The 20,448-nt window shown below is 42.0% G+C and overlaps 1 protein-coding gene across 3 annotated transcripts; it reads right to left on the reverse strand.

The window, feature by feature from the left end:
• Window positions 1-7,691: 7,691 nt before the first annotated feature.
• Window positions 7,692-15,133, reverse strand: LOC110978624 (uncharacterized). Of its 3 annotated transcripts, none has more exons than XM_022233751.2 (2): window positions 14,738-15,133; window positions 7,692-10,167 (listed from the first exon to the last, which is right to left on the reverse strand). In XM_022233751.2, the coding sequence occupies exon 2, from the start codon at window positions 10,013-10,015 to the stop codon at window positions 9,038-9,040; it is 978 nt and encodes a 325-aa protein (XP_022089443.1). In that variant the 5' UTR covers window positions 10,016-10,167; window positions 14,738-15,133; the 3' UTR covers window positions 7,692-9,037. The 3 variants fall into 3 exon arrangements, with proteins under 3 accessions (XP_022089443.1, XP_022089447.1, XP_022089446.1); XM_022233755.2 differs by lacking the exon at window positions 14,738-15,133 and adding an exon at window positions 10,556-11,175; XM_022233754.2 differs by lacking the exon at window positions 14,738-15,133 and adding an exon at window positions 10,304-10,544.
• Between the last annotated feature and the right edge of the window lie 5,315 nt (window positions 15,134-20,448).

The raw sequence follows: 20,448 nt of genomic DNA on the forward strand, positions 1-20,448 counted from the left end.
TGTCTAGTTTTTGTTTAATAATGGAATCGCTAAATTCTTATAAATTTCATTTTCATACGCTCTTATGAAATCGTTTATTACATTATTAAATAAGGTTGCGCCTTCTTCCTGTAATTCATTCATCGACACTGCAAATTCAATTGATTCTAAAATGCTAGCGTCGGGGTCTTCTCTTGTTCCAATCACTGTGGGTGCGTGTGCCGGGTCACCTGCCTTTGGGGCCTCTTTCAGCTGGCCTGCTACCGCTACTGGTCGTCTCAGTTTGCCAGTCAGTTTCTGTCGAAGTATTATATTATCCTCGGTTGCAAACAATTTTCTTAACTCAGATACATTTGTGCCCATTCAAGTTATCGATCACGTCGTACAACTTAAACGTCTGGGAATTTTGGTTCAGATAGAACGAATGACATTCGCTGCGCTCCTCTATTATATATATAGCCTACATCTATTTTAAATGGGAACCAACTTTAGTCACGTGGCCATCTTGGCAAGTAAAGACAAAAGCCTATAAATTTCCTCGGGTTGAAACAGACGGAATCGTGGAGATCTTATCCTTTAAGTTTTATCAAAATCAACTTAATTTTTCGGTGTATTGTGTCGCAAAGCTTACGGAGTCTGGTGGGACTTACTCAATGACAAAGATACATTTATGTCTGCCTCGTTTACTTTTCACTCGTATTTCATGAATGCCCAATTTCTGGTGACGACATTCTTAATACTCTAGACAACCACGTTTATAATCGGACACCATGCAGTAGAGAATTCAACGTCGATCCAACAAGGTCTTTCAAGCAGACTCGATGAAGCACCTCCCCGCTTCCCTTTTTCCAAGAACAAACGGTTGTCGATATCTGTCAGTAGCTCCAATTCAATTTGTGAGTGTTCCAGTATGCGTCCTAACTCAAGACCGGTGCTGTGTAATAGTTTCGGGTCTAGGCCATAATTTTCGACATTCGCTTGGTGAAATTTTCAAAGACGCCCGCGAGCAACAGAACGTCAGTGATTACATAAAGGTCATGATAGCCTGAGCATAAATCCGGGGGGATGGGCGGTAGATATCACCCCACACTTTTTGAGGTGGGGGTGGGCTATTGAATCATCCCCCCCCCCACTTATTTTAATAAGCAAAAAAATGAAAGTGGATTGTAGAGAATTTTCAGGATTTCTCAACGACTAGAATGTTTGCAATATCACTAAAAAGGGGAAGCAATTTTATAAAGTCATAAATGTGCCATTCTGATGTAAGATTCTGCATGAATTTGATCCCATTACAGATGTACATCTTTATAACGAACATCGCCCCCTATATATGGTGTAGACCCCCCACTCCTCGCTTTTCAAATATTCATGGTGGGGCAAGTCATCCCCCACCTTTCCGCGTTCCCTATCCCCCAATTTCTAACACAGATTTAAGCCACTTGTGATTGTCACCAAGAATTTTACAGTCCAAAGCTCCCCACACTTGTTTTGCTCCGGGGTAGTCCTCTGGGGATACACTTTCCTGCTTTACAGTGTAAGCTGTAAAATTCTGCAATGGGTGCCAATTGGAGTTCGTCAAATTTATCAAAACTGTTTACATACTCGTAAGAATAAACGATTTTTGCAATAACACCTTAACTTTTTCTTCACTCGTATTAAAGTGATCTTTTAACAAGCTAACAGACTCTTCGGGATAGGCTTTATACCAATTTATGGAGAGACTGCAGCCGTAAAGTTGAATGAGTCTCTAAAATGCAAATTTCCCAATATAAAGCTAATGTATTTCTTTGAGATGACCTGCATAATGAAGATGCGCTTCGTGACTTTCCAAGTTGTAAAAAATGACCAGTATACTGGTGTTTCGTCGGGTCTAATTGCAGTGTGAATGGGCTGTGCCCCTAAGTTTTCCCGCGACGTGACAATAGTCTCTGACTTTTCTAAATTTGTTTATTTTCGTTCTACAATTCAGGCAATTGTAATTTGTGAATCCTTTGTTGTTTATCTGGGAGTACTTGACTTTTTCTTCTTTTGTCTCGGGTTCTCTTGGATTTATACAATGGCAGTTACTTGCATTGTTTGCATAAATTAATTATTCGCAGATCCAACACGTACATCACTCACTTACGTTCTTCCTGACCCCAATGGTAGATAGAGATAGGGGATTTGCAAATACGTAATTTGATGTAATTTTGTTCTCTTATTATCGACTTGATAATGACTTGATAAAATGACTTGCTGCATCTTTACCTCTATAGCTCTTAAAACTCGCGCTGTCCATCGGCATAACAAAACCCACAGGCGTTATGGGTAAATCACAAATGGCGTAAGTTGGTTGTTTCATAATGTTATCGCCTTCTTCTGCCAATAAGACTTCCAAGGGGGAAAATCTAGACCTTGGTAATCTCGTTTGAGGGCGTCGGGTTTTTCTTGGCTAAAAAATGCGAGAGGCAACGATAACAAAAATATTTTCTGTACTACTCCCAACAGCAGTCTCGAGAAATTTTTGATCTAACAGTCAGCGAACAAAGAAAAAGTAAAATCTGCCTTTTTGAAGCAGAAAATCAGAAAAATAGAAAAATGCATAACCAAACAATGTTCGTTATGCTTTTTGAAGTGGCAGAAAAGTAGAAAAGTCGAAATTGCATGTTACCAGAACATAAAATCTGCTTTTCTACTACTCTAATAGCAAAAAAGCAGATGGCCACTTTCCGTCCTCCATAGATCACTCTTTCGCTGTAAATTCTCTAATTGGCGTCGATGCGCCCTGATCGCCTTGGTATATAATAATCTTTGTGTATCGAGGTTTATCTCTGCAAATGCTCACGTATTCGCCCAAATTTCCTTTGGCAGACCGGCAAAAACTTTCACAAGAGGTTGTAGTATTAGTTTTAATGAGAGCGTAAAATAATATTTTTAAATTTTTAAATATTCAATTTTTGTAGACCCAAATAAAGTTACGGCGCTCACGAGAAAGCCCGAGCGCATGCAGCTAGGGTAGCAAGTGCCGGCCTCACCTCATAGGCGCGGCCGGGGCGTCGTTGGTGACTTTTTGCCGTGGTATAGGCCTATGGGGGAACTGAAACAGGTGTCGGATTTGGGCGGGGCTGGTCCAGAATCCTCATATGGATTATGTCACCTACTAAAATTCAAAAATTATTTAAAATTATTTTTTTTTTGGTCATTTTCCCATAATTTGTTTCGTCAAGGAAGTTTAATAGCCTTGCTTAACCATTCTCTCATTGGTTCTGACAGAACTCCGGCAATTTTCCTCAACCATTTTCCGCAAGCACAGCCCCCGTGATAGTATCGAAAGTTTGCAGGGAATTCAAGCTGCTGGCGGCCGCTTCTGGCTAGCTAGCACCACCAACGAGATACAAGTTGGGAAGGAAGGAAGCGAAGCTCCCCTGATGCGATTGAATCATTCGGCCGACTCGAAAGAAATCAGGAAGATTAAGCTGTACTCCATGGAGCACGCGGAATGGAGTATCTACACGCCTTGCAATTAGCATTAAGACTGGGCTTTGGGAATGCATGTTAATGAGTGTAATGGTAAGAATAATTTCACTAGCTGACAGAAAATATTCGATTGCTGGCATTTACAAAGGCGCATCTTCGCGTAGTCGTATCTTTGCATAGTCGCGTCGTGTCGTCGCATTGTCTCATTTGGGCACTAAGCCCATCCAGTGTTTCGCTGTTAGATGTAACCACTTAAACAAAAAAATGTTCTTTCTCAATCACTTCTGGAAGCATTTTTGATAAATACCTGCAATACACACCATGTGGAATTTGCCAACTACCGTAGATTTCAGGATAGGTGTAACCTGCTCCAAACTAATGGCAAACAAGTTTATCTCCTGACAAGTGGGGCCTACGCGTAGATAAGTAAATCGATCCGTTGCAACGATGCAATTATAAAGTCACTTAACATAAGGTTGAGGAGGGATTGCAAAATAATCGGATAAGATAAAATAAAAGTGAAATACTGTACTGGTCAGGAACTGCCTTAAAAGTAATAAAGTGACATTATGTACAATTTTGTGAACCAGAAGGCGCCATTTTGAACAGTCGTTTAACTTGGAAGAGGGAGTTTAATCTATCCAGAAAAAATTAAAACGGCTATTTTGATGATTTATTAGACTATCAGCGAGACACAGTGCAGAGCATGGTCCAAGTAACTGGGCCACTAGAACTCTTTTCCCACAAAATTATTGGATACTGTGTAGTCACATCATACACAGTAATAGTTGAGTACCATGGACAAATCAAAATAAATGCACAATTTTTGGAATAAGGGAGGCACCCCACTGTTGAGTCAGTTGGATCATAGGCTCCGAAAGTATTCATTAATGAACTTGACAGGATACTGGGTTCATTAATGTAGGCCCCTATAATCTGAATTTGTGTCCATCTTCAGGAATCGGGATGGGAAGAAAAGTAGGTTTCGTCGGCTAACTTTTTTCCAAAAAGTAACAGATTGTGCAAACTCTTCTGCAGTGCTATACATATAGGTTTACGTTTACAGGAAGGGTGACCGAGCCATAGCTTGACAGCGCCACCTATAACTGCCGAAAAAGCTCTCAAAAACGATAACGCGACGATGCGACGATGCGCCGTTGTAAACAGTAGTAATGGAATTCCACAGATGTGTTTTATCAGTATCGTCCGTAGAGCTTTTTGTGTAATGAGCCGCAACTATGCCTCCCACGTACACCACGTATCACAACGGCATATTCAACCGAGTTGGGTTATAGATGTACACACTACAGTGAAGATTTCACGACACATGATGTACGACCCCCAAATCAGGTGACGGGGATACATTCATGTGTTGTATGTGAACATTTCCGAAGTAAAGACAAATAACAATAGAATGCTCCCTTTTGCTAAAAAAAAACCCACAGTACATGCATTGGGTTTCTTCGTACAACTAAATGCCGGGGACCGAATTTAAAAATCCCTCCACATTCCTACATTCCCTGAACACACCACAAAAGAAAATTGAATATAGTTGCGATTGTCAGCTGCTTGGTCGTGAAGATATTTCATTTCTTCAACGGGTCAACTGACATAAACGCTGATATCACTGTGGTTTTGTAGAATTACTGGATGCAGATGCCAACCAATGATGTAACACCAGGGTGCTTCAAACAAGATGCATTTGCTGAATGACGCATATGAATGTAATTACAGTCTTAATATATTTCTTTGATCACGGGTTTCCCCAAAGGCTAGCCTTTATAACATGTTAATTGTGTCTTTGTATGAAGGTATAACTAGAATAGCGCAACGCGGTGTTTTTATGTAAATTCGTAAGTGACTCTGCCGAAGAACTTTATACAGTTTACTGTCACACACATCTTTATTTATTGGCTTGCATTTTAAAACGCTTTACAAATGTAGAGATCTTTGAGACCTGTCTTTTTTTGAGAAAAATAGCAAGGACTAGTCAAATGGAAAGGAAATGAAGACGATACGAAGTGTGTATATAATTTGCTGAGTAGTAACACTGAATAAATAGCTGAAATGGTTAACTTGAAACCCAGTATGGAAATAGCAGAGTTCATAAACGACAGATCTACCCACTTTTTATTCTTTTCTGTTGGTTCTTAAGCCTGTTAGTCTACTTGTTTTCGGAGATCCGGTTATCACTGCGTCTAGTCCAATTAGCTCTCCATCGTTTTAAAGTGTGTCCTGAGAGTGAGATGCAGTCAGAGCGGCAAGTTTACTTTGCTTGGGACCTCGTTTCGAATAAAAGGAAATCCTGGTTTTCAACAAAGCTTGGTTTCCAACAAAGGGAATTTTTGGTTTGGAGGCGTATTCCCCATGTTCCACTTGGTTGTTTCCTTGAACTTTTCCGAGGAGCGGAACAGGAGCACGTGGAATTTGAAGTGACTTTTCAGGAGTCAAAATGAATAGACCATAGTTGACCGTAGTTGTTTTTAAATACAGTGCGTAGATGCGAACTGAAAAGGGCCTGTATTTTTTCTTCATGTAGTTCTTCTAAACGTGTCTTATTATTTTGTGTCCCACTTCACCGTTTTTTCATCGGTTTTGCCTTCTTAGCTGCATAGTGCATTTTTTATTTCATGCTTAATTCTCCAACATAATTTGATTATCCGAAGTGTAGTGCTATTTGTCGATGTCTCCGCCATTTCACCGCCAAAATTTGCTACAATTTTGGAGATATTTGTTTCTATAGTGAATTGCAACAGATTCAGTACAAAGCGACAGGATAGCGAGCAAAGCTTGGTCATAACTGCGTTCGACAGGCAATTGTTGCGGAGCTCATTATTCGTGAAATGACATCACAGCAACAGCTTGTTATTCGTCATGAGAAGCCTAGAAACTTGAAATTATATTTCAATCATTTTTGTAATGCAATCTTCATTTACCTGAGAGGGCTGTATAAAATAGGTAAACTTCGTATTGTGCTTCTTGAAGCAGGGATATACGCATCATGAACAGCGCCCCCAGGTGTACTGTGCAAGGGCGTTCAGCCTCCCCTTTTCCAACTCGTCGTGGTAAGAGAGCAACTCCCCTTAGCAAGATATAGCATACAAGAATTCATTGCGGTCCTTCTTTTACTTCCGTAACTTACTGACCCTGCGTGATCGACAGAACATGGGACAAATTAACTTAGGAGGATATGAACTGAAGTTCTGAAGAGTTGAGCTCTTTATCACGACTTTATACACACGATATTTTATTTTGTTTGTTTGGATAAGTGGTTCAAAAATGGGAAACACTGTGGACAGATTTTCTTTCAAATCTGATCGTGTTTATTTTTTTATAAATCACTTTTTCGGAATTTGTTTCCAATTTTGTACAACTGGGTTCATCTAATACGGTGGTATAATGCTGTCTAATCATTTTTAGTTATCAGATTATTTCCGTGAACCGTATTTGTTTGTATTTGTTAAAAATAAATTATGGTATCCATCAGAAGAAAAAAGTGTCGGAACAGTGTTCAACGTCGCCTTCCTCGAAATACACAATAAAGTGACCGAATGCACATGCGCTAACTCTCAACTAAATGGTGTACAAAGGCATGGGAGTGAAAATACGTGGCAGGGCAATAAGTCACCCAGCAACCTTTTGTCAGGAATGTATTAATGAGCAAATTTTGGCTTCACAGTTTGAACAGCAAACTTCTGAAATGAATGGTGTCTTTTGAAAATTGACCTCAAAGCAACCCTCATACAAATGTCAAGAACGGCATGGGCAATTTTTTGTTTGTTTTTGTTTGTCTCATGCCAATTCGTTGGTCCTTTGAAGAAAAAATTTATGAAAAGTCTTTAAAAGAAAAATTCAGTGCATCATCGTCGAACAGTAAAGGCTAATTATCCAAGCAATCAAGCTGAAATGCTTTTGGAAAAAAAGGCTATTGAAAGATACCCCGAAATCGCCTCTCTCATTATTTAACAAAAAGGGGCTCTTTTGGGGGGCCCTGGCCAACGTTGGCCACCTCGAGTGGCTCAAATGAACTTATTGCATAGGTTTTTGAACAGTGTAGTACACTGATGATCCCACTTACAATGATGCTCTGGTCTTCTTGAGAGAAATAGTGGAGTGGGCTGTCTGATAAGGCATTGGAGATAGCAGACCTGAATAAAGTTGGACTTGCATTGCTCTTCCCTGCCAAGTCAGCAATCCCTTCACTAGCCTGCACACATTACATGTCAAGTCATCGCTCTCGGACTGTCGCATAACTCTTATATAAAGCGCTCTCATTTGATTGAGGCCTTTATTGTATAACACGTGCCATACATTTACATCACCAGTCAGTAAGTCAAAAGCTTTAAAAAGGTATTCCCCTAAAATGGTGCGCCCACAAGCCTCCTACAGTGCAAACCCTCAAGTCTTACTTGTCCTATATTTAGATTTTAAGTTATAAAAGCATGTATTACTGAGTCAGAACTGATATTGAACATACATGGCTTTGCTTCGTTATTCGGTGAACTTGTTGGGTAAAAAAATGTGATTTGCGTGAAATACTGAAATAAACCATTAATTAACCATAAACTGAAATAAATCATAAAATGCCCATAATGGTGTAAATTCTTTTAGAAGATTTATTTCGTTTAAAATGCATGTATGGGTAAATATTACTAATAAAGATCAAATTATGTAATATCTCATTCGGCATACACGCCTCTAAACGATGCTGTCGTCATGGCATGCAATGTGATGTAATTTTCTGGTTTAAAAAAGTGTTATGGGTTCACTTTTGTTTATAAGATCAAAGCACTATCAGACCTATCAATATCACTAATTTTAATTACCTTCTGTGCCATTATTTCCTCTCTCCTTAGGTCTTGAAAATGAATCAATGATCAAGCAACATATAATTAAGATTTGCAACTTTTATAAACTTGACTTTCAGAAGAGACTTTTAGCATATTTAGTCACTAATTATTTTTCGACCCATTTTGTGTGTATCCCATGTAAATGTCAGCGTGAATAAACTGAAAAAGTTCATTAATCTTCTTTCTTGTTTTTCGTTGTTCACATCGCTTCAAACAATAGCAGTGCAGTATTTGAGTACAAATCAATGTACTTCGTTCAGTACATGGGTTTTTAACAAATTATGAAAATAAATTGTTATTAGAAGTCTCATGTATTTTCTGATCAGTTCTTCAATTTTTCCCGGAGAAAATTTGATGCAACTTCTTATGACATCATACAGTATCCCGGCTCATGATCTTACCGTGTTCGTCATTCAGTAAATAATGGCTGATACGTCGACTGTTAGACATGGCATTTGACGTCAGTCATTAGCACCAAAACTTGCAGCGTGGACACTTACCCAAGATGTCATTCCACATTTAGCTACACCTATTGCCATTCACTTTTATAGAAGGGTTCTAAACTGGGTTAAACTGTATTACTGCGCAATTTCAGTTGACATAGTTAACACATGTAATGCCCTTCTTCATAATACTTATACTTGACGTTTCGAAATTTGAGGTTTCACATCTCTGCCACAATGCCCAGTAATAATTGTAGTGGATAACCGGTCATCTGATGAATTCCAGCACATATACCCTGGTGAACTCACTCACGCATCACTAGCTGGCGCTGGAGAAGGTGATGAGGGAGCAGGTGCCGGTGGTAGAGTCCGTAGGAGACTTCTCATGCTATCCATCTCGGTCCCCGTGTACGGCTTGCAAAGCACCTTCTCCAAGCGGTTAAACCGGCCGTCGTAGACTGCCCGGTACTTCAGGTACTTAGGGATACTGCTGGCTGACTTAGTCTCCCGTAACTCACCCAACTGCGAGACCATTTTGTGGACGTCCCGCCGGAGGAAGTTGGCCGGCGTGCTCTGGCGTTGTGTGATGAGGCCCTGGCTCCGGACACCACCACGGCCCGAGACTCGGCCCCCGACGCTGCTGGCGGGACTCGCTTCGATGGAAGGGAAATTCACGCCAGCGTTTTTCCGTCGGTCCAGCATTAAGTGACGCGCTTGATTGAATCGCTGGCTGCCCAATGAAGAAGGGACCTCCGTCTTGAATACAGGACGAATAGGGTTAGGAAAGATGGGTTTCATCTCCAGCAGACCCCCCTCTGAGCAGTCGTCCTTCATCGGCGTGGAGGATTGTTTACTCTTCTGTTCTTCTCCGTACGTTTTGAGCACAAGTTCCTTGTAAGTGTCATGTCGTGCGTGCATGCGGGCATTGTAGTTCTTGCCCTTACCAGTGGCCACTTGCGAGGTGTCTATCCCATTCAGCAAGTCTTTCATGACCCCAGTTTTGGCCTTTTGACGATCTACAAAGGCCTTTCGTTGCCACGCAACCTGGACGATGAACTTATACCTCTCCTTAGACAGGTCCAAGAGCCGCCCTTCCAGCATGCGTTGCTCGGTGACGTTGTCCTTCAGTTGGGAGCCAATCATGGCCGTCCCCTCCCCTTCGTACTCTGCCCCATCCTCCCCACGTGATCCGCTCGGTTTGGCCCAGTCGTGGATGTCCTTCCAGATGTCATCTTTGGCCGATATCCGCGCAGGCGCACTGGATGGCTTCTTGGATGTCGGTTTCATTTTTGGGGGGTGCGGTGATGGTGGGCGTGGCGTTACTAAGGCACCATGAGGGTGGCTATGGGAATACACAAATCTGACGAAAAAATGAGTCCCGTTCGTAGTTTCACTGTGTCCTTAAAGCTCAAACTCTTAGCATTGCCTAAAGATGTCATCTGCAAAAATAAAATATATGTATAAGAAAGCAGTATTAGTCGATAAATCTTGCCCAAGTTATAAACTGATACGAATAAGCCAAAACTGGAGGAAGCAATAGATAGAAAGTACCACACCAGAGCAGTCACTAGCTACCTCAATCCAGAAGACTTGTTCCAGCCATTCAAGTGAGTTTCATCAACTGAATCATCGACGAATAATTTGCCCTAGCAACACGCTGACTTTACAACCAAATAAGACCGCAGTGTGAATTTGCTTGTATTTCTTTTAGCGGACACCACACGGAGTTTGGTTCGACCTCCACTTGCGTCAGTACGGTCATTATATTCAAGGAAAGACGCCCACCATATTTAACTCAACCAAGTTCATGGAACGAAAAACCATTACAGTGTCGTCCAGCATTGTTGAGCGGTTCCACCGGTTCTTTTGGACAGTGAAGTCGTGCTTAACAACGAAAGGAACCATAATGCTTCATCTCATTCATCTCGACTGCGAAGTTCAGATTTTGACAGAAGTAATTGTCCGGCAGGGGGTAATTGTGATTTATCACGCTGGACTCGATACCAACAATTTCAAGGTAAACACAGGCTACAGTAGCGACGCACTACCGAACCGCGGCTACCATAGGAACCGTCGAGTGCGCTTATTGTGAGCACCTGTACATGTACAAGGGCCAGGTGAGATTCAGTGTGGATCGGGAGGTTTGTGGCGGGTCTGACTCTGGTCTTGTATTTCTTGTCCGCTTTTCTACTGTGTATGGTTGGACTCTGATCGTCATGCAGGACTCGATGAGAATAACATGAGCAAATCGAGTGAAAACGGCGCATTCTGTTGTGGTTAGAGTGGAGCCCAAGCTGGATAAAGTAGGGAGCTATGTACTTCTCTTTTGGAAACGTGTCAGTATCTCGCACTCAAGTGCCGATACTTACGTTGTGAAGTGCGGATTGTATATTATTCTACATTAAATCATTCCTTCAAGTTCCTCCATGATTAGACCAAACATAGAAATGAGCTGAGGCCTATATGCAAAAAAAAAAAAAAAAAACGGCCGGGTGAAATCGAGTTTTGGCAGAGGTCCTTTGATTCAATTTATTTTCCTATGCCAATACAAAGAACAAGAGTCTTTCTAAGCTATATGAGAACAGGCAAGCCGACATATCCTGCCTTGTATGAATCAGAGCAGCGTTTTCATAAAATGAGATCATATTTCGGTTAATTTTTTTTCTCACCACCACAACGAAGACGCGGGGGGTATACTGCGGACGTGCTTCAAGTCACGACAACGAGTCTGGGCGATACTGCAAGTTGACACGACTCAGAAAATCAAGCTAATGGAACCTTTTCCCAAATACCGCTGTTTTGACACAATTGGAGGACATTAGCATGATTTGTGGCCAAAGACAGACTTCTATACACTGTACATAAACACATAACAGTATGACAGACACGTACACGCCTTGTTTTCAATGACGTATGCACTGTATGTATCATTACAAACTGGGCATCCTTCCTGAATGGATAGAAATCTTGCGCTTTATCCTCATAATCGCAAAATAAAGACCTGTCGAAATGTGATGCATTTTTTAATTGCGACTGTGCACTATGCCGTGAGCAATTTTGTCATGATTACCAGTCACGTCTGTAAGTTTCAATAAAGATCAGTTTCGTACAGTTTTTGTGGGAGTGTTTTCCCGACAAACCCGGTCCTTATTGTACCCGTGTCTTACCACAATAAACAACACTATCCTTGGAATGAATTAGGGTCATATAATGCGAGGTCAGTGTCACCCGAAGGTCGTAGAGGTCACGCAGACCGGCCAATGATTATGACGCGGGACACCAAGTCTTGTGTAAACTGACTGCTAAGTGGGGGTAGCATTGCTGTTGCCATGGCAATTGGTTGCGTCACATAATAGCATGCTTTAACATTTGATCTGTCGGCTGACAGACGTGTTGAAATATTGGGTGTGTTGGGGAAATCTTCGAAATACCACAGCTCAGGTTGATTGCATATTACTCACCGTGTTTTGAAATATGAGCGACAAACTCTGTCAAATAGGGCTATTGATTTCAAAATGACGCTGAACTAGTAAAGTGTGAATTAACAACGTTCCTTAAAGGGAGAAGAAATCCTGGACGACAATTCAAAATGAAAACAACAAACTAAAACCTAAAAACAAGTACTAATCGCTGCCTATACAGGATTTTAAACCGTTTCGTTTTAGATGCGACCGCTGTTGATTTGAATCTTACTTAAGACTCTACTTGTCTGGATTTTTTTCATAATTTATTTTGGATTTAATTAGTTTTGATAGATTTTTAACACTGCCTTATTTGTTGATTATACTTTTCTTCACGTCCACCGTACTTCCTTAAAATAATAGGTTTTAGGCCAGTCATAATGTCGGAACATTGAGTGCTGCACCATGAATCCTTCGCAAAGCGTATGCAGCAGTCCAAATGGCAAATCACAGCACAAAATAAGAACAGTTGAAAGAAAGTTTTAAATAGGGAAGAGGAAAGCCTTTTCATTATTATTACAACACACTCCACAACTGCCACTTCTCGTAAATACACATCCCTCAGGCGAAATTGCCGTCTCAATAGCAACCACTCATCTTCAGATACGAACAAACTCACTCCAGCCTTGGACGATTTGAAAAGAAAGGATTCGAAGAAGCGACAGACACAAATTAGATACCTTGAGGCAACAGTCTCTGCAAAGACAGACAGAATGAGCCTGTGTGATGGATGGTATCTATTGAATTTACACCTAAGCTGAAAATGACGATGCTGCACGTTCGAAAAAAAGAGTTTGCTGCAAAAACAAATAGCGAAAGCTCACTTAAATTGTAATTCGTCCTACAAGCTTCTTTTAAAAAGATTCATTTTTCCACATCGTTTGTTCCTCATGTGGTGTTTTTTAAGTTCAGAGACACAGAGAAACCTCATTTGTAATTTCTTGACAGAAATACTTTGTTGACATGCTCGGCAAACCAACACCGTGTTCACCAAACCATGTACATGTACTTCTTGTGGCTTTTCAAAGCATTTGCTATGAGGACTGGTAACGAATAGGACTAAGTAGCATGGCACTACAAAGCACGCTTCTGCAGTAATGGATATTGCAAGTTGTCTGGAATTATTGCAACTTGCTTCGTCATATCATGTTCCTCTTAAATAATGATTTAAGAGTCGTGTTTTAGTATTGATCCGTATAAATGACATGCTCGCGCGTTACAAAATGGTGCACCTTTCGGGTGCAATCTTGACGTCTAATGTTGACACTTTGTTCTTGCATATCGACTAAGTATCACGATATCTGTTCTTGATTGTGATTATATTGTCACTCGGAGAGGAGACGATTTTCGATGGCCGAAGTAGGCCACCTAATTGTCGATAGAAATGGTGAGACAGGAATGACCGGAAAACGTATCATGAGTTGTTTGGGGAAACACAAATTCATTGCATGAATATTTCCCAAGAATCAATCAAGCGAACGATTCCTGAACAAACTACATGTATTTAACTTAGCGCGCAACAACAGGTTGTGAAACAGAGAATTTGAAGAATACTCTCCGCAGAGGGGGGTCGACAGACTCGACTCATCAAAAATTGACGTGGATCTCGGAAGGTTCTCCAAGCTTCCGAACGACTCAAAGAAGAGCGATTCCTGCTGTGTGAGCGAGGATCAATAAACACTGTATACAGGCACCTATCTGACAAAGACACAAAGAGCAAAGACCGGCTAACAATCTTTGATACAAGTTGTAAGCAGTGTTCTATCAAGCGGGAAGTAGATGGAGGCACAGAACCAAATCAATGGGCAGCTTCGTAGGACAACAGATTCTTCCAAACGAAGCTAACACGTGTTTCTTTATTCATGAAACATGGATTTTGTCTGTGCTACCAGCATAGATTATTAATTTGGTGAAGTCGGCTTTATGTCATGACAACCCAGGCCAGACACTGGCGATCCACTCTTGCTAAATCTCAGACATGAAAGAACAATATGTTAAGTATACCAGCCGATCATGTCTGTAGAGATACAACTACAAGTTGGGATAATTGATGGGTGGACGTGACGACGTGAATTTCAAAACTTATTTCAAAACTTTTATTGAACAAATATAAGGCTAACGTGTGCAAAAGGCCCAATGAAATGGGATTACGTGAGTCAGTGATGGTGTAACTCTTGGAAAGTTTAGTGAAATGTCACTTTCTCTTATGTTTGTGTAGCCACTTTCCACACACAAAAACTGTGACAAATGAACGTCATGCGTGATGCTGTGAAGCGTGCACTCAGCAAGTTTGACCGAGACGTGACAAAGTATGAGTTATTAAGCTCTTCCATTTATAACAAAAAAAAATAATCATAAAGCAACTGATTGAAAAGAACAACTTTATTCAGTTGACACCAGACGATATTACAATGTACATGTACATGTATATGACTGTAAACAGCACGCAACCGCAAATAGCGTGCATACCAACGATGACATCTCTATATTAGCACAATGGCAATGCAATGATAACTGTCGGAATGCTGAATACATGAATATTGCTTACCATTGAGATCTGTTCAGAGGAAAGGTGCAAGGTCACGGCACATGGGCCATCTGGTGTGCGAACGGTCTCCAAGCATGTGTCAGATCTCCAAACAAGTCGCCGTTGAAAGCACAATTATAATCGAATCAACTTCAGATTCCCGTTCATAACAGAAATCTAGTGACGTTAATGAGCTTCGTGTGTTGTTGCTCTATGGTTGTTGTAAGCAACCTCGCGTGACGTGTCGCCGTGAAAATGACATTTAAGCTTATGTGCTCGGGGAAGTTGTGCACGACCGTAAAGTTGACTGCACTACAGAAACTGGATTCAGCAGAGGCATTCAGCGCTTTCAATACACTAGATCCCCAATCAATGGCCTTCCTTTCACCCTAAGAGGCTCATTTTGTTCACCACTGTCCCCCGGATAGTTCGCGCTTGCGCAGTGCGTCCCCCGTTGCCATAGTGACATGAATTGTCGCTGGGCCGAATTAAGATCGATTCACTGAGGTGGTCTGTTTGTGAATTAGAGAGTCCGTCGGTTGTCTAATCAAGGTCTAATCGGGAGTTGGATCCATTCATGAAGTTTTCATATGTGAATTCCCCGAACAGAATGATTTTGTAGTTCCTGCTCTGAGGTGTGCATGTTTACTTTGATGCAGATCTGTGCGCTAATTTCGCGACTCAGTGGATGGACCTGCCGTAATCCTACCGACTAGTCTGCCCCGAAGACTGCTGACTTGCCTGTTGTCGGCTTCAGCGAGATCCGATACTTGTCGCATATGTTGTATCATGTACTTGTTGGATTACCCATCCGGCAATCTCACGAGATCAAACCCAGGCTGCACGCTCTGCCGGTCGATTGTGTTGGAAATGTTCGGCGCGTGCAAAAATTTTGAAATCAGTTATTTCATCGTACAGTAATCTACCATGAAATAAGTTTTTAAAGCTAATTTCATCATTTTAAAAGCGTAAAATGTGGAAGTGGGAATGTGGATTCTCACACTGGCCATCATACTACGGCACCATAGGGGTAGAGCTTTTCATTTCCACTGCTGGACGTGCTTTTGTATCGCCAAAAACAGATAAAAATTTTTTGGCTCAGCTGGAAAAATGGAGTCTTTTTAGCCCCCCCCCCCGGCTGATGGTTAATGTTAATGCTGCATGTTAACTGCACAAGTATCAGCGAAGGAATCCATCTTTGGAAAATGAATAAATTCAGGCATGCGATTCGTCTAATCTGTAATTTGCATCAACAATCAAGAAGATCATATCATTCTTTGCAGTTTCACGCCTGAAAAGGTGGGCCCTGCAGTTTGTGGATTATTGTTGGGGATATCAAATGAGATGTCACATATTTCTTGGAATCTTATGTCTAATCTTTGTTCCCTGTGTAAATAAAAAAAAGGGGTGGCAATCTACAAATTGGAGGAAGAATGACGCATTATTTTTGTCTTGAGTGCAATGCGTCATCGAGGCTTTAATGATCACTGCACCTTGTCCTCTGATGAGCAACAGAGTAAATAATCTGGATAGGACCATTGATAAGGCTCACTAAGCGTTGAAAATGGTGAGTCTTGAATAGAGCCTCTCAGTTATGGTAATGGATTCCTGACTCTTGCCGGTAATCTGTACATTTTGATCGAAGGAGGGCTCATTCAATTTTGTTTGTATTTTCGAGAAACTTTAAAATGTGGATTCTACTGATACGGAACATTAATTCAATTATAATATCCACTGCCCGTATCATTAATTACCTATAGAGGGCGCCCTTTGATGTAATCTTTTCATGATCAGCTTGTTATTTATAGAGTTTTATAGAGGGCGTCCTTCGTTTGTGCGTCGGACTCTGCATCAGCAATACATCCAGCAGTTATTCCCTGTTCAACCAGCTGATGGTATCATGGTCGAGCTTTCATAAGATCAGGAACACCGTGGGGAGACTCATGAAAAGGGCAATCGCTGTGGTGTGTTCCATTGTCTGTACATATATTTCTCCACAGGCACAGTTTGGTGATGTTTCTGCGCCAATCTTGTGGAGGAAGACCCGAGCAGTGGCAGCTCAGTGGCTTGCGTAGCTAAGTGTCTTCTTGGTAGGCGCTGGTCAGCAAAGGCAATCAGGGACAATGCAGCCTTCCTGGTAATGCTTCTGGCAAGCTTGACAGTCTGTACATCTCTCCTTAACTGGGCTGGAGAAATGCCTGACAACACCCCAGCAAATGGCACAAACCTTAATAGCCTGAGGACAAGAAGAGTCGGCATGTATGACACTTGTCTTCTGGCCAAAGCACAAAAAATAAAGTCAGACATAACCCATCCACTCAACGAATGTTGTGTACAGGTTTAATCGTTATGGATTCGTCTGTGCCCCCCACTCGCAAGTCGGCTTCAATACAGACAATCATTTATTCCAAATTCAATCCACTGTTACAATGCAAACGTGACACGGTAACCATTTATTTGGATATTTACCCCCCCCCCCACACACACACACACCCATGAGTTTGTTTCTGCATTCAACTGGGGACCCTGAACAATAGAGGACAATAAGGTCCCCGATTGACAGAGGGTCCCCGATTGACAACTGTGTACAAAACATATGGGTGGTCTTCTAAAAAAGTTAAAGTACAAACAAAAGAGGAACAATAGGGGGTCCCCGGTTGCAGGCAAATACACACTTACACACACACCCACACACACTTTCACTGTGGAAACAGTTTCATTGAGGATACTATTATCTTTGTAGACTGTGATTGCCATTTATGTTACTTTAATGCAATTTTGTTGTTTTGCTATTGATTGTGACTGTAATATTGATGAATGCAATAACTTACTTATTGTAACAAGCCAAAGGAAATTTCTATGTGAATTTTTGCATGGACAATAATGAATTTGAATCTTGAATCTTGAACTGTCAGCCCAGGCCTGGCCGAGAGTTGGGATGATCCGGCAAGGGTTGGCTCAGCTGTGCCAGCCTGGGACCATTGATGGCCCACTGCTAGCATCGTTTCATATACCATAGAAGCTGGTGCCAGCTTTGGGTCAGGGTTGGGCCAGTCCATGCATAGGGCCTAGTATAGTAGACGGTAAGAAAGAGATGGAAGGGGGATGGAATCACCTCCTTATCCTTTACAAAATGGAGCTATATACATGTAACTATAAAACGTAGGAATCACCACCTAAAATTCTTTCACGATTTGGGATCAGTGTCCGAGCAAACCAAAGTTACAAAGGCACTCAGTGGCTACTGAAATAGTGTTTGAATTGGATGGACATAGAGTTCTGCAACGACTGTTAGAGGGCCAAACATTGAGAAATTCTGATGCCTCGTCATAGATATCTATGACGTCGGCACTCATAAGTAACTAATGTGAACTCAACAAATAGTGGCATATTAACCAAGCTGAAATAATATGAACCAGCTCTGGGCCAACCAGCTGCCAGCTCTGAGTTACCACAAACATACCACATCTGGCCGAGATCTGGCCCGTGGCGGGTGAGTATATAAACTGACCTGGCCCAGTCCCGGCAGCAGTCGGCCCAAGGCTGGCTGGAGTTGGGCTCGCTGTGGCAAGCCGGCCTTGGGCCAACCGTTTCAGCCTGGTCCTTTCATCCCTGGGTCACCTTTAGGCCATGATTCAAGTGTTGGCTGGGCCTGGTAGATAGCTCAAAGGTGTGAGTGTGAGGGTTCCTCTGATGAGTCTCATGACATCATTCAGGACAGCGTCTACCTCACAGGGTGTGAGTGCCGTGGCTCCAGGCAAGTGTAGCTTATTCAGCCGTAGTGAAGATGAGGGCAAGTGTGGAGGTGCGGAGGCTGGTTAAATAAGTTCCCTAGCCAGTTCTAGCAAGCTTCTCGAGCAGGAAAACTCTAGCATGAGTCTTTGCAGCTGCAACCAACTCATGCTGGTTGAAGGTGAGGCTGCATTCAAGGGTGACACTAAGGTACCTCGCTGTGGGGTCAAATTTGAGCCTGGTGCCGTTGAGTGAGGCGTATGAGCTGCCGTTTTGCGCAGTGGTTTGCCAGATGGAAGACGGATGATTCAGTACGGGTCGTGTTTATCTAAAGGTAAACCTGCGCGATTCAAGTTTCTCTTCGACTGTGTCAATAAGTCTGACTGTAGGCTCAATCTTTCAAGAAGCATGTACAGGTGCGAGAGCTAGGCGATTGGGCGATAGCTCTTAAGATCGTTAGCAAGTTTCTTCAGCTTGAGGATGGCAATCACTTTAGCTGTCCTCCAGCAGGATGGAATGCTGGAGGAAGCAAGACAAGTGGACCGGGTTTAAGCTTTGCAACCAAGATGTAAATTCATGACACTGGTTCTTGAGAAATCATGTGTGGAGGTTATCCATACCCGATGCCGTTTCGTTCTTTAGGAACTTCAGGCTGCAGGGCGTTCTCCACTTCTTCCGGGCTGAAGGCTTCGGCAGCTCTCTGAGGGTCTTTCAGCAAGGCCACGGTGAGTCTGATCTAAGGGTTAGCTCTTTTCCTTGGACGCTTTGGTTTGATGTGAATTGGCTTTTCCCTCCTTTGGTCACACTAATAGTCTTCACCACGCATGACAAATGTGACCTTGCCGTCTTCGATGCCTCTCTGTCTATGCTCTGTCGGACTGTGACAAAATCGATTAGGTGCCAGTCTTTTGGCCGGGGGTGCCACCAAGTGGTTTTACGTTTGTTTGGCAGCCAGGACATTGACGGTGTTCGTAATGGCAAAGTTGTGTCGATAGTATTTGCTGAGGACGAGTAGGCCATTTTTAAATGGCTTTGCCTACTCCATAGTTTGACCTTTCAAGACTGTCTCTCCCAATGCGTGCATTGAAATCTCCTTCTGGCCACTTCTGTCTTCAACTTGAAAAATATTGGCAAAAAACAATTCAAAAGAAACAAGAAACTAATAGATTAAAAAAGAGACGGTGCCAATTTATGTGAGACTGTTTTGTTGTTTTTTCTCCTGCTTGTCACAACGAAGTTCGACGAAATGAACAAACCTTTCTTTACTTTGTGTGAAAAATGACGATTTTTTTTCCCGACACGGTTCGGCATAGAGACGAAATGCACCACTCTCGCCGCAAATGTGTACTCAAGGTTTGAATTCGATTGAGCAACAGTTAGAATGGTGGGACAAAAGACGAAACGAAGCTATTCAATTTGAAAACAAAGGTTGCTGTTGGTTGCATGTTGGTTAATTTCACAGCAATTTTAAAACATTTTTTTGCATTCAAATTCACAGATTTGCGTGTTACAATTTGACCCGTGGACTCGATTATGTGCGCTTACTCTGAATGCAAAATTGGGGGTTGCAAGTTAATCTTTCGACTTGCAGTTATTTGTAAACAATGAAGAATATGGCAATATACCTCACATTTATCCTTCTCAATACCGACAGGTCCACGTCATTATCATTTTAAAGCTGCTAAAAGCTAACCACGGGCGTCGCTAGACCATACTGAGGGGGGGGGTTGCCATATGAAATTTGCTGACGGACCGTCACACTAAACAAGTGCACCGTATCCGCCTTCCTTTCATCTTCATTCTCCGTTCTTTTATTTTGCCGAAGGACCATAACTTTTCCGACAAAACTAACCAATGGGGGGGGGGTATCCTCCTACAACCTCCCTCTAGCGACGCCCGTGGAGCAAACATCCTGTATTGTAATCAAGTCACATCCTGAGACAGCCATGAAAACACTGGGTGGATGCTGAGAAAATCGATACAGTGCTTAAATTTTGCTG

This window comes from Acanthaster planci, linkage group LG07 (genome assembly GCF_054643075.1).
Source record: "Acanthaster planci isolate LZ-2023a linkage group LG07, COTS_SCS, whole genome shotgun sequence".
NCBI classification, from domain to species: domain Eukaryota; kingdom Metazoa; phylum Echinodermata; class Asteroidea; order Valvatida; family Acanthasteridae; genus Acanthaster; species Acanthaster planci.